Source organism: Lepisosteus platostomus, chromosome 17 (genome assembly GCF_059453375.1).
Source record: "Lepisosteus platostomus isolate fLepPlt1 chromosome 17, fLepPlt1.hap1, whole genome shotgun sequence".
Lineage (NCBI taxonomy): Eukaryota > Metazoa > Chordata > Actinopteri > Semionotiformes > Lepisosteidae > Lepisosteus > Lepisosteus platostomus.
This window is the reverse complement of record NC_142627.1, coordinates 19212006-19226345: the sequence shown is the minus strand read 5'-3', so window position 1 is coordinate 19226345 and position 14340 is coordinate 19212006. Positions and strand designations below refer to the sequence as shown.

General features: G+C 39.1%; 1 protein-coding gene across 4 annotated transcripts in view; it reads left to right on the top strand.

The window, feature by feature from the left end:
* The window catches only part of eml4 (EMAP like 4), a 106892-nt gene that overhangs the window by 41842 nt on the left and 50710 nt on the right, over nucleotides 1-14340 (top strand). For all 4 annotated transcript variants that reach the window (XM_088609942.1, XM_088609941.1, XM_088609943.1 and 1 more), the window contains exon 2: nucleotides 13034-13216. In XM_088609942.1, coding sequence (XP_088466068.1) covers nucleotides 13034-13216 — 183 coding nt within the window. The remainder of the gene's footprint in view (nucleotides 1-13033; nucleotides 13217-14340) is intronic.

Here is a 14340-nt window from a genome sequence, read left to right as displayed (position 1 = left end):
CATGTTGTGAGACTGTACTGAAAAAAAAAAAATTAGAATGGGGAAACTGCCCAGTTCAAGAAGCATGTGAATCTACATAAGGTTATGCGCTTTCATTTGCAGCCAAACAATGTGGGCTATCCCCTTGAGCACATTCTTTCTCTCAAAATGAGGAACAATGTTGAGGTCCTTATTTTTCCTAGTGGAACTAAAAGTTGAATAAGCTCTTTCATGTTGCTGATTAAACATCAGTGTGTTCAAACTATGGAGGTCAGAAAGTGTAATTTGCATATTGGTCAGACTGGGAACCCTTATATCATGTAGTATGATTTTCTTTCATTAAGATAGAAAAGCAAATGTACGTGCTTTTCTCCTCATTTATTCCGATTTACTTTAGAACTCTTTATTTTAAAAGAAAAGTCAGTTGATTTCTACCACATAATGCTAACACTTACTGTATTTTTCTCCCCTCTGGCCTTACAAGTTTTACTTTTATCTTTTTTTTAAAGCAATAATTTTTCTTTTACGGAAGAAAATGAGTCCCTTTGGCGTTTTCTAAAAGTGGATGCCATATATTAAAATCATTTCACTTGTGGTGCTTAAGTCTGGGCAAATGCAATGCAAACTTTTCTTCACTTTTTATATCTCCCAGTATAATCAGCAGTAGGTAAAATCCCCAAACTATATTTGATTAAAAAAACTTCACATGTGACCTGCTTTCCCTCCTGTAAGTTTGATCTGAAGCAAAGTTTTGTGGATGAATGTTAAGTGCTGTGGATGTTCACGGAGAGCTGCCCCGTGCATAGGAGAACTCAAAGTCAGTTGTCAGTGTGCCAGACCGGGTTTGTGATGCCCAAATTACTGCTGTGTTTAATTCTGCACGGACCCAAGTGAGAGGTAAACAGCTTCAGCTGAAGCCTAACTCAATTAATACCATGTCATCTATCATTATATCCCCAGATCTGTCAGACAGTGTGTATAGCTTGCTTTACAAATACTTGGCTTGGCAGAACAGATTAATGGCTTTAAACAAACATGTTGCTACAAGCATAAAACAATTTAAACTTCTCTTTGCAAGAAGGGAGGAATCCGAGTGTTGCAGCAGGGCTATTTACAAAGGGTTCCTCGGGCTGTCTGCTCTTCCATAGGAATACAGACAATCTGGGAGACTGTCAACGCAGTGCATTCTCTAGAGAACAATGCTTCTGGATATGGGTTGGCTTCATAGCTGGTGCACGTTGCTGAACTTCTCAGAGTATGTGCTAGGCTGGGCGTGGCAGAGAGATACTGTAAGTAAAGATTTGGTGGTTATGAAGATTGGCAGGACAAGACAAAGGAATAGTTTGTCTCCCCTGCCATGTCTGCTCAGTGGTAGAGAGAATGTCAGCTGATGTGACCTTAAACCCCTATTTTTAGGCACTCTTGAGATTTTCTAGCAAGGATCATCAAAGCCTAGTAAGATGCACTTCCCCTGTTGTGTTTACTGTCCAGTGGCTGGTTTAGAACCAAGATATTCACAAAGTCTTTAATGTTCAGCTGCCTGGACATGATTCTTGAGTACTTGGATTTTGTCCTTTTTTCTGTCTTAAAGTGAGCTGAAGGCATATAAATGCACTTTGCACTCATAGCCTTGCCCTCTCAGGCACTGATGATTAAGAGTCAATTCACTATAACACACGTTCATCAGCCTCTCTACGCACAGACGGCTCAGGTTAGCCTCACAGTTGAGTCAGCAGAGGGTTAGCCTCTGACGAGCATGAAAGGAGTGATTGGAGTGTGTGTGAGGCTGAGTAAAAGGATCTTAATTGCTTACAGACATAAACGCACACATCGAATGCTGTACGACTCTGTAGACAGCACTCTTTATTAAGTCTGGGAGATGTTCTTGTGCCGTTTTGCCCTAGATGCCTACCGTATCTAGTACAGTAACATTCATTATTGAAAACAGAATATTTATATTTAGTTGGCCTTTACTATTTAATGCATTGGAATAGTGAGAGTTCTCTGAGAGTTTTCAGTTTATGCCTTGTTAAATACAGAGTAAGCCTGGAGTCTGTGCATATACTGTATATTATGTTCATGCATGTTAATGCAAAGCACTCTGGGCTGCTTGGTGACTGACAGATTAAAAGCAGCAGAAATAGGATCATGATTATAGGGAGCAAAGACAAGGGGATGCATTCCACATAGAGACCTGTCATTGTGTGTGAAGAAAGACAGTGATGAAAGCTCTTGTCAAAGCTTTTCTCTGCTCCATTCAGTGTTAGAGACCTGAAAATATCAGTGTGAAGTGGAAGATGCTGATAATGTAATTGAAAATCTTGATTTAGGGTGTTTTATGCACTGAATTCTGTAATGGTATGATGTATACACTGTGTGAATTCTGTAATGGTATGATGTATACACTGTGTGTACTGAATTTATTTTATTTTATTTGAGATCTGATTTAATTGGTACTCTTTCAGTTCTGACTTTTTTATTTTAGCTTGGGTAGACTCTTAAGCCATTTCCAAAGAAATAGGTATAATCACAAAGCAAACATACCTGGGAGTTTCTCTCTGAGCAACTGTCTATGTTTGCTGAGTGAACTCAGCTCATGCTCTTTGAAATATGATGCATAATCTTTTACAAATCTGATTAAGGACCAATGGTCAAAGTTATTTTTTTATGTAGCAGTGAAATAAAAAATGAATATGTAATATTAATATACTAATAATAATACAAGATATTATAATAATAAACATCTTATATTCCTATATTTTATTAATTCTACATGAAGATCATACATCTCAAGAGAGCACATAACTCAAAACAACAATGATTTGTACAACGGTTCCTTTCTGTATAGAAAACAATGGCAGCAAGAAATTAGCACAGTTAATAATTATTTATTCTCAATTTTGCCTGACAAGATGGCGTTCCATAGTTTCCTGTCTAACTTGGACCGGTTTCAAATGTCAGTAAATTATTCATTTACTGACACAATAACTGTGCATTGTCCTCAATGTGTTTATTGGATGCCTGACTTTAGACTAACAATGTGTTGTTTGCCTTGGAACAGTAGGCAGGTGATTGTTTAAAAGTAAAACATCCTGCCAATTAATTCTGTGGTCTTAAAAATTGATAGAAAAATGTCACCTCCCTGAAAACATATACCCCCAGATAAATCAGATATGCATAAAAGTTAATGTTGTTTTTCTCTTTTTGGCAATGCATCTTTTAGCAGATAATTACTGTCTAGGTCCTTGTTGGGTTCCTGAGACAGTAAGAAATCAAAGAGAATTAATAAGCAGCACAGAGGCTATGTTTCAGTGCTGTGCAGGCAAACGTTGGAGATGATTTTCACAAATTTACTTTTATTGGTGCTGTTGATGCTTTTAAAGTGTATAGATTGCTAAACTGAACTTTCTGTTCAGGCTGTGCTTGCACCACAGAGGGTGGAATTATTGTATTGCTTGTCTGTCAACTAGGATGCCATGTTTAATGCAGGGAATTTGCTAAGGTATGACACTGGTGACTAGAACTGTAGAATCCACCGATTGTTTCAAAAGTATACCAAAGTCATTTTTGGTATTTTGAATGATGCAGCACTTAGTTGGTGGGAGATGGGACTGTAGGAAGCACAGAACTGGACAAAATCATTAACAATGAGAAAGACAGAAGTGTAAGACTTTGTTGCTAGTTCCTTTCTGCAGAGCTTGTCTTTGGAAAGAATGAAAGCTGAAACTATCTGGAATTAATATAGCTGTTGGGTTTGAGATAGAAACCCGTAATCTCTGGAGCTGTAGTAAACCAGGCCAGGCCAGCCAGGGAGCACCAGAGGTCAGTGAGTTCATGCTGGTGGGGCTGACCCAGGGGACCTGGTCTGTCAGTGAGTCACTGTACTGCATTGCTCCAGCCTGTTCACAGACAAACCTCAGGGGCGAGGAAGAGAAGGAAGAGGCATTTCTACTTTGAAGTACGGCTTTTTCATTTCATGATCCAGCGTAACGAATGGTAGTTAATGCATGTGCCGGAAGACCAGTTTGGAGCTCATGATTATTCTTGGAGCTGGATGAGCGTGTTTTTTTTTATTGAGCTACTTCATCTCAGGGATCTCATGGGGCTCCAAGACAGAGCTATTTCAAATGTGCTTATCTCACTGGAGAAATTCCAGTCCTTTTGATTGGAACCCCTGCACCCACTTCCTTCTCTTCACTTTTACAATCTGTGGTAAATGAAAGTCTTGTAATTATCTCTGCAACGCAGAAATTACTATGTAGTGTGTTTTGAAAGCATTAACAAGTGAATAATCATATGTATAATTGATGGTTAAAATCTGCAAAGGAACTTGAAAGTGACTTAACTCATAAAAAGACTTGCAGTGTTATATATAATGTACACAATACATAGATAATCTCTATATTGTAGATTAAAATCTAAATTATGTTATTAGCCACCTGTGACTGGGGCTCCTGTGGTTGGGTGAGCTTGAGCTGGTTTGCTCACTCCTTTGAGCAGGATTTGCTCAGCTTGCTGTATTAACAAAAGCCCCTCAGATTTGCAAGGAGCCTGTGAGATAGTAGTGATGTCAGTGAGAGACTGATCGTTCACCCAGCCAGTGCTAACTCTCCTGTAATGTGCTGGGGCATTGGCTGTATGTCCAATGACAAGCAGCTCAACAGTGGACACAAGATCAGAATCTCAAAGATCGAATGTCCGTCATCCTGTGATGGGTCAGAATTTGCCCAGGCACCTCAAGTTGATTGGTTAATTTCGATTACAGAAGGTAAATGAAAATAAAAAAAAAGAAAGAAGTTGGAAAAAATTCTCACTTCTGTATAAAATAAGATGTTGAACTCTTATTTACAGTATACAGGATGGAGGGCACGAGAGCTCCAAGAATAACTAGGCTGTGTGTCAAAGTAACACTTGCCCAGGTAGGAGACAAAAAATGTCAGGACGTCTGATCTGCAGTGCAACGCAATTAGATCCATGCTGGCATGGAGAGGTTTGCGCTGCTGTTAGAAACAAACATTGACGCCCGGTTATAAGAATCGATCTGTGCTGAGAAACGATGAAAGAATTATGCAGACCTCTCTAAGAAATCAGGAACAAATATCACACACATTTAATGTTTGCAAACAGCATTTACGTGATAATATGGGTCTTAATTTACCACAACCTCTCCAGGATGGTCATTAGCTCTATAGTGTGTGACAAGAAGGTGGGAACTCTGTGAACACTTTAGTAAAAACATTTTAAATTAAAATAGTTTGGAGTGTTGTTAGCCGACCTGACCTTCAGTAAGTATTCACTAGAATACACTATAGCGTGAAAGAGTGAAAATAACCCTTTATCTAAAGAGAAATTCTCAGTCACACCCAACATTCTACTGTAATCTTCAAGATCTGATAAAGAATTTGGACAAAAATAGTGAAAAATATGGTCCCTGTGAAATTGAGTATATGCCTTCTTGTTTCGCCTAAGGATTTTGAGTAATTGAGAATACATCAATTTGGAGTTTAGAAGCAGATGTACAGTACCAGCAGTGACCTAGTCCTGCACTGATAACTGCAATTTATTGGCTGGTTCCTGTTTAATGGTTTCCTGGTGAAGCTGACCAACTGAATTAAGGGCCCTCTTATAAATGCTCTGTTATTGACTCCTTTCCTTTGCTTCCTGTCTGCTCTTTTACTTTGCAGAGCAGATGAAAATGACATTTTTACTAACTTCCTTATTACTATAATGGATATCAATTCTTTCATTAATGAACCCATGCTGACTCCAGTCAGTCTGTCTCTCTAAGCATGCTATATCTGCAGATTAGTGAGAATGGATGTAATGCCGGACCGCTAAACAAATGAGACAGAACAGTACCTTACTCTTCCCTGGCAGTCTTCATCTTTGTAAAAATGCTTGAATGCTTACAGGGTTGCACATGTTTGAAAAGAAGGAAGAGACTTGAAAAGTATATGACGTTGCTGTAGGCCTGCCATGCGTTTAGTTAAGACTGATTTCTCTGCATTTAATACCCTGCACCCTAATGCAGTAGTAATGTGCAAGGAAAAGGCACAGCTTAAATGCAAATATTATAATTTATTTGTTTAGGAATTGTACCTTTTTACTATGCTAGCTTTGTAATGGTTCCTGTTTAAGGTATCAGTATGTTTATATGTGACATTCTTTATAGTCACCCCATCTGGTCAGAAGCTGTGCATGAATTGTGATTCTGCTGTTCCAGCTGTAATTATGTATTGTTGCTTTTATAGCAAATGTACACAATTCAATTCACTTTACTCTTTTGTCGAGAAGCCTTTCAGCTATAGATGTCCCTAGGATCAGAATAGAGTACAATTACAAGCCAGGTTTCGTTCTCATGTGCTTGCCAGCTCTCATTCTTTATTATATTAAAAAGTTTCTTTGAAGAGCAGTTATTGAATAGTCAGGGAGATTATGAAACACATCAGAGACTGTTTTCTAACCCCCATTTGCCTTTATTTTAGTTTAAGATGTGATTAAGAAGCGCTGCCCTAGTTTTAGTACAGAATGCCTTTTGGATCTTAGAAAAGCTAGGCTTTATAAAAGTTAACATTCCCAACCTCTCACAGGGTGGGGTGTACTGTAACACTTAAAGTGCAGAGAAGAGGAACATTGATAGTGACAAGTGGTATTTTTTTTTAGTTCAGCAGTGCCTTCCCTATCCTGCCTCGTATTTTCTCCTAACAATGACTGCCCTCACAATGCGAAAACTCTGCAGCTGAATTAGCGGAAGGAGGTGAAAGCCAGTGGAATGTGGCAGGCCATTGAGAAATGTGACAAGTCAAAGTGCTTCCCTTCCTCTCGGCCTGCGAGTGTGTTGGCTGAGAGTTTACAAAAGGGCTGGTGTTAAAAAGCTCCAGCTCCAGGTTCAGAGCCAGAGCAGGGGCAGGGGTGGGGGGAGGACAGGTTGTGTTACAAACCAGATTTGAAACAGTATTCTCATTACTTTGCAGCTGCTGCTGTCCTCTGCTGAACATACGCTGCTAAAAAGGTGATTCTCATATTTACATATTTGAAATGCTCTGCACTCCATTTGCTGTGTAGTATATGCAGTCCCTTGCTGGTTCAATGGTCACGAAAAACGTTTGGCGTGTATATATACCCAGTTGCAGCCCATACATCTTGATTCTCCTACAAAGGCAAAAATCCTTAGAGATTATATTGTTGAAATTTGTTTTAAGATTTTTTTTTCCCTTGCATGTGTTTGGCATTCCTCTTTCGCTTTCTCACCCAATCGAGTCCTGATGGAACTTAGTTTGCCCTGCGGCGGGATCCCTGGAGTTTAATGGGACATCAGAACATTGAAACTTCCAGCAGTAGTGGCAGACTTCCAGACAATCCCCATGGGCTAAAACACACTGGAAACATTAGGCTGCTCTCTGACTGGCAAAATGTTTCTCCACTGATGAACATCTTTCATAGCTAGTAGTTGCCAGGTAGTTTCTATATTGTTAGGGAAGCTTGATTGCTTATTTGAGAAGTTGAAAGAACCAGGGACTGAACCTGCAATGTTTGTCCATATCTCACAAGTGTATATGAATTCCGGCCTCAAACATCTTGGTTTAATCCTTACCAAAACAAGAAAGTGTTTATAATGTGTCTCAAAGGCTTCTGTGAAAGGTTGTTGTACTGCACAATTCCATTGAAAACCTGCCTGTATGTTTCCACTTCCATTGTACGATTATCATTGATAATCTTTTTGATGAAAAGTCTCACTTGCAGATAGATAAATCAAAATGTCCTGGTGTCTTCAGCTGTGTTATAGTGGTATTTGGTATAACTGTGATGTTTCTTGTATAATATTGCCTTATGCATTGTTTAGACTACATGTGTAAACTGCCTATAGCTTTCTTCCTTGATTGCAGTCAGGTGGTGAAAGCAGTACAATATTATCCTTAATTGTTTTTCTCTGATCTAAACATTTTGCCGGACTGGTCATGTGTTAGTACCAGAATGTGTTCAATTGTTCTTTTGTTATACTTAACTCTGCTGTCTTAGATTCAAGAACAATTCTAAAGTTTGTCACATGCAGGATGAAGCTTTTTGATGTTTGAAGGTGCTTACGGCACTCAGTAGGCAACACTGATCTAGCTCACCTTTTTCTAGATTAATGTCATGTGTAACATAATAGATAGTTTTAAAGTCTATGTGTGGACACAGTACTCAGTATGTACATTATAATTTCCATTCAATATGATAAACATTGGGAGACATTAACTTGGATACCGAATGGATTGCCTCTTTTCCTTTTGTGTGACTGGTTTTGTTCAGCTGCGGTATTGAATTTAAAACCTGACTTTTGTATTCTTGATAAACAAGTCCTGCTTCTGATACTGGGCACTGCCCTCTGGCATAAGAGGTGTGGTGAAGTCTGTCTTTCTATCTCTCGTTTGCAAGGTGACCTTGGTTTACTGACAGAGAAGGAAATGGGAGATCACTGTTTAAACAAATGAAAGGCACTTCAGATCTCTTTTGCTTATAGAACAGTCTGCTTTGTTTGCTGTGGATGTGTCATGCCCTTTAGCGAATGTAGTTTAAATTTTAAACCAGATGAAAAGTATGTGTGTACAGTAGTCTACCATTTTTGCTTCCTTTCATAAAGTTTCAATGCTCCTATTGTTATTGAAATTGTTTATGCTTTGAGAAGACATTATATATTTTAAATGTGATATAGATATTCTTTGGATATAACTAGAGCTACCTCATCTTAAGTAAATTTCAAACTATCCTGTTGATTATAATTTAATTGCAGTTTTAATAACTTTAGTAATTAAATTGAACTAAGAATTTAAGCAAATGTTTCTAAAGACATTTATATCCAGGTACTGTTTTTTTATTGCAATGGATTGGTTTAATTTCAGGTGGAAGGAACTTTAGAGCATAAGATCAATAATAGTTATGTTTTAAATTTGTTTAGGTAGGATTCAAAAGTGCTTGAAGGCCTGTCTCTGTGCCCACTAATACAAAGACCTTGTAAATGAGTTATTCAGTAGTGATGAATCTGTGCTTAGACAAAATTACTTTTTTCTATTTTTTATCGAGATCCCTTGACGTTATCAGAGATACTGTTTGTCCTAAGAGGATAATCAGTACAGTGCATCTCTTATGTGTATTTGCAGATTTTTTCAACACATTTTAAAGAATGGTTCAGTGAGAAACAAACTAAAGGTTTTGCAGACAAGTGGGTTGGAATTTGATAACATCTATGCTGATGCACATTAAGCAAAGCAGACAATTTTTCAAACCGTCCCTTAGGCACAGAGCTGTCAGAGAAGAGACACAATTACATGCTGTTACAGACAGCATGCGATTCCCACTCTTTGGTATATAGAGCTCAGTTTTCACAGTAGATGTATTGCAGTGGTGGAGTGTTAAACGTGGAGAAGGCGGAGAATTTTAAAAGTTGCCAAACTGAAATGAACTTTCATTAATTCAGAAGGAGTAGTACTCTAAGACACTGGTTATCAGCCCTGGCCCTAGAGTACCCATATTTCTTATGATGGTTTTTGTCCCAACTGAGCTCCTAGTTACAGATGCTGATTGGATCATTTAAAATGAATTACTTGCTGAACTGGCCTTTTTTTCTGCAGTCAGTCATTGGTTTCAAAAGTACGCTTCTGTGTGTGTGCTCTTGCCAAGAATGTAGGAAATGGTACTCTGTTCATTCTCTCCTTAACTTGATTATTAAATTGTAGTTCCCTTGTAGCAGTCTAAGTAGCTCTTAATGGGTGCTGTGCTGTCCAGACAGGTGGAAAGGAGACTGTATCACACACTTCCAAAGCATTCTCTGTTCTCCATCTGCCCAGTTGTTTAAATTTCAGAGCCCTAAATAAAGGGAGTTCAGCAACCCAGAGATTGGCTCAGGACTGATGCCAAATCCTAACTCCATCGAACATTTTAAGAGCTGTTTAAAAAATATACAAGCCAATCAAACAACTAGTTCAGTTAAGAGGATAAATTAACCAACTGGAACAAAAAGCAGAACTCCTTCAGAAACCGGCCTGAGAACTGCAGCTGTAATTGAGCAAAATAAGAAACAGAGTTACAGTCAGTACAACCCTTCCTGAGATTCTGTTTCTTACTTGGTAACAACAGCAGGGGTTCACTAATTCCTGGCCTCATTAGAAAGCATTCTAACAGTGTGGCTCGCCTATTCCATTATAAACACATCTAGGATATTAATAAAAAGTATATCAGGTTGTTTTTAGTGTTTGCCTTATTCCTCAGTTTATCCTGCTTATGAGAAAGGATATTGGCAGGGAACGCACAGGAAGCTAAGGAGTGTTTCACTTCAGTCCCTAATACAGCCTGTTAAAATGATTTAAAAAATACTGAACAACAAGCTGCAGGGGAAAAGAGTGAAATGAGATCCTGAAATGATTTATTTTTCTCTTTCGCTCTCTCTGCAATACTGAAGAGTCTGTCTCACCCTACTCCCTCTTCCTCCTTGTATCCCCATATTCATTGCTCCCCATCTCTTCTCGTGCTGGGTGTCTGGCAGCCTGCCTGTACTCCATGCTGCTTCAGAGCTGAGTGGTGCTTCTTTTTTCACCAGCCTCCTAATTCGCCCTCCCACAGAATGCCTTCTGCATTCAGAGGTACTGTAGCTTCTTCCAATTGTCTCACAAGAGGCGTGCGGATTTAAAACAGTCTGGCCACAGTAGCATTTCATCTTAAGATTTTAGTCATACCTTATTTTTTCTGTCTTAAACATTTAGATGTATTTCTTTAAAGGAGCAACACTGTGTAAGGTGCTCACATGCAGTTGATAAAGACACCTGATAAGGTGCTACTGAAGTGCTTAATTTTCAATCTAAATGTGCAAATAAACATCACACTCTCGTATTTTATAGTAGCCTGTCCGGAGCCTATCCCGACAAGCAACGGGCACAAGGCTGGGTCTACAGGGTCAGGGGTCAATACAGACAGACAAAAACTCAGATACAGTATGCACACGCATACCGGGCCAATTTTACCCAGAAACCAATTATCCAATCACTCTGTCTTTAGATGTGGAAGGAAACCAGAGCACCCGGAGGAAACCAAGGCAAGCAAACGCAGGGAGAGCATACAGACTCCACCAAGTTAGCACCCCAGGTCCAAAATTGAACCCAGGGCCCCAGCACTGCTAGGCACAGAGCCACCATTCTGCCTTATAATGTAAATGCAGAATGTAAATGTACAAATCAGTGGATAACTGTTTCTGCATTTCCAGAAAGCTGTATTTTCTGAGGTGAAACATATTCCTTCATGGAGCTCTACCATTAACAAGCATAAAATTCAAGACCCTCTGCTCTAATTGAAAACTATGGTTCCCAACCACTTCAACAAGTACATCATTTAGCATTCATCTAGCAATCAGAATGTAAACCACAATTTCACTTGGCAAGATTCAGAAATCCAGCTATTAGTCACAGTATTGCTGAGTGATATTTTTTGTATTCTTGCTTTGCTATGGCAGTGACATTTGTGCAAAAGTAGTGACTCTCTACTCGAACAATTTTCTGAAAGAAGGGAATTTTCTCTCAGACTCCTGAAGTGTTCTGTTATAGCTGTTAAACCCAAATTGAAGTCAAATTTCCATAGCACCCACACTGAACTGTGCAGTAATTCAAATTAGCTCTCTCTATCTTGTCACGTTTGACAGCAAGCAGTTAATGGCCCTTTTTAAAAGCTAACTGCGGTAATTTACCACAGCAATTTTTCTGGTTTCCAACACTTATTCCACCATTATGCTCTGCTTTTTCCCCAAAATTAATATATAGTGAAAGTGTGTGGCTTTTCATTTAGAGAAGAAAAACATTCACATTTTTACCTTCTGTGCACAGGTTATTCCTTAAAATAATTTTAAAATCATTTTGATTTAATTCATTGCTTTCGGAAAAGCTGAGGTTACAATAAGGAAATTGTTCACTGCAGATCAGTTCTATGTAATATGAATAATGTCCTTAGTTTGACTTGTAATACTTTCTGTTATTACCGTATTCCGTTTGTTCTGTAAGAAGAACAGTTGCTTAACAATGTACAGTAGTTCGGGTGGGGAGCTGCGTCAGCATGCAAAGGCTGCAAAGGAACAAATAATAGGTTTATTCCATGCTGAAAAGAGAAGAAAGAAAACACAACGTTTCAGCTGTGGAGCCTTATTCCGGTGTGACACTTTTTCACTCTTTTCAGCATGGAATAAACCTATAACTTGTTCCTTTGCTTAACACTGTTGGTGAACTTGATGCTCTGAGCAGTTATATAAACGTTTGGCCATACAGTAAGATCATTAGTGTGATGTTTGGCTTGTCTCTTAAATGACAGCATTACTCTTTTCACAGCTAAGTAACATGATTGGTAAACCAAAACTTTTTTCTCTTTTACCTCTCTCTAATACAAATAAAAGAAAACGCACAAACTTCCACAACATGACAATTTTCTCTTTTTATGCGAACTAAACAGTTCTACACTATACACATATAATACCAGTGTGGCTCTGTTACTGATTTAAAAAAAAAATATTTTCATTTTTTTTTTAAAGTTAAAAAGGTGTGGTGTGCACACGGAAAGGAAATTTGACTTTGAAATCTATTTCTTTGTTGGCCTGTGGATTCTTTCATGTGGTGGTTTTCAGTATGGTTAGAACCAATTTCAAGTGCCTCACGGATTGTACACTGACTCAGTGTTTGTGTAATTAGGAAAGGTCAAAGAGTGCTTAATGATGCATTACTATTTCTCACCAGTGTACTCTAGAGCTGTGGCCACACAAACAGTAACTAAAAGTGAAGATGGGGCTCTGTGGTGGCCCACTAAAATGTACATCTCCTTAATATTTTCCAGTGCCAGACATGCCCCATAAGAAATTAACTGGGGCAGCAATAGTGCATCATGGAACGGTCTTCTGTACTTTCTAAAATGCCTTTTTTTCTGTAGTTTAGAAACACCATTACGAAAGTAAAATTCAGCCGACTGAACGCACATTTCTGTCCCTGCCTCTTGCACATGCCTGTGTCACTGTACTTTGTACCCTCTTTCTCCTTCTCCCCTGCAGATGATAGTATCTCAGGTGCCAGTGCCTCTGACGTGCAGGATCGGCTGTCCTCGCTGGAGCTGCGCGTGCAGCAGCAGGAAGATGAGATCACGGTGCTGAAGGCGGCTCTGGCCGACGTCCTGCGGCGCCTCGCTCTGTCTGAGGACACGGCTGCCGCCATGAGGAAACTGCCGCCCAGCAAAGGTACCTTCACACAGCGGCTTCTCAGGCATTCTGAGTAGCACAGCACAGAGTGTCAAACAAAGAGAAGCTGTGTCCACTTTAGTCATTTGGGTGCTTCTGTAGTAGACGAACGATGAATGGGACACATGTTCGTGAAGGATCCAGGTAACTACCTTCAGGAACGTGGCAAGGAAGCTTGTTTCAGACAACCACAAACTTTTGTGCAAAGAAGCTCCCTGAAGCTTACATTGTTAAATACAGACAGCCTGTAGGTATACCATGAAAAATGTACTTGGTTTCTACCATGGTTCTTCCATTCACAGTCCTGAAAGTCCCCTCCCCCCGTTACCTTTTCACTGCGGACACAATTACAGCAGCAGCACTGTATTATTTCTGAGTAGAGTAAAGGCACATACTGTAAAACCTCTGAAAAACCATTAAAACGACAGTGAGTCCATCCAAACCTATTACCCAATAAATCGGAAAGCAAGTGTTTTAAGACTTGCGAGCACCGCATGCAGTAATCTGAACAGTACATTTTGAATTTTCACTCAATAAATTGTAAATTGTATAAATTTAATTGTACTAAAGAAATGAAAATGTTGGCAAGGAAGGTTTTCCTTGTCCAATCTGTGTTTATCTTCACTGTATTCTGCCATCTCACTGCAGCTTGTTTCTAGACCTGAGCGTGCTGTGAAGGGAACGCTGAGGGTCAGTGTGAGTAATGTATGTCTGGTCTGTGATGCTCCTCTAAAATGGGACTGTTTCAGCTCTGGTCATAGCCTTTCAATTAGAGTAGGAAGCATTGTTCCTCTTTGTATTCATAGACAAGGCGGTGGGTTGGCTGCATAATGGAGTTTAATGGAATTGTGTTGGGAAATAGCTTTATGCTCTGCACAGATTTGAAGAGTCATTATGTAATGGATTATAAATCCATGAATCGTAGACCTTAGTTTGAAAATCGTCAAACAGTGCTTGTTCAAAGACACTTTTTTAGCATGATTTATATTGAAATTTTTCAGCCCCCGCCCTTTTCTAAAGTAACAACTTAATTTACAATTAACTTGTGAAAAATCCGGGTCAATAAAGGAGTGGCCTATTTCTTCTAAATGGTCAAAGCAACAGATGTTGCCTTTTCTGGTTAA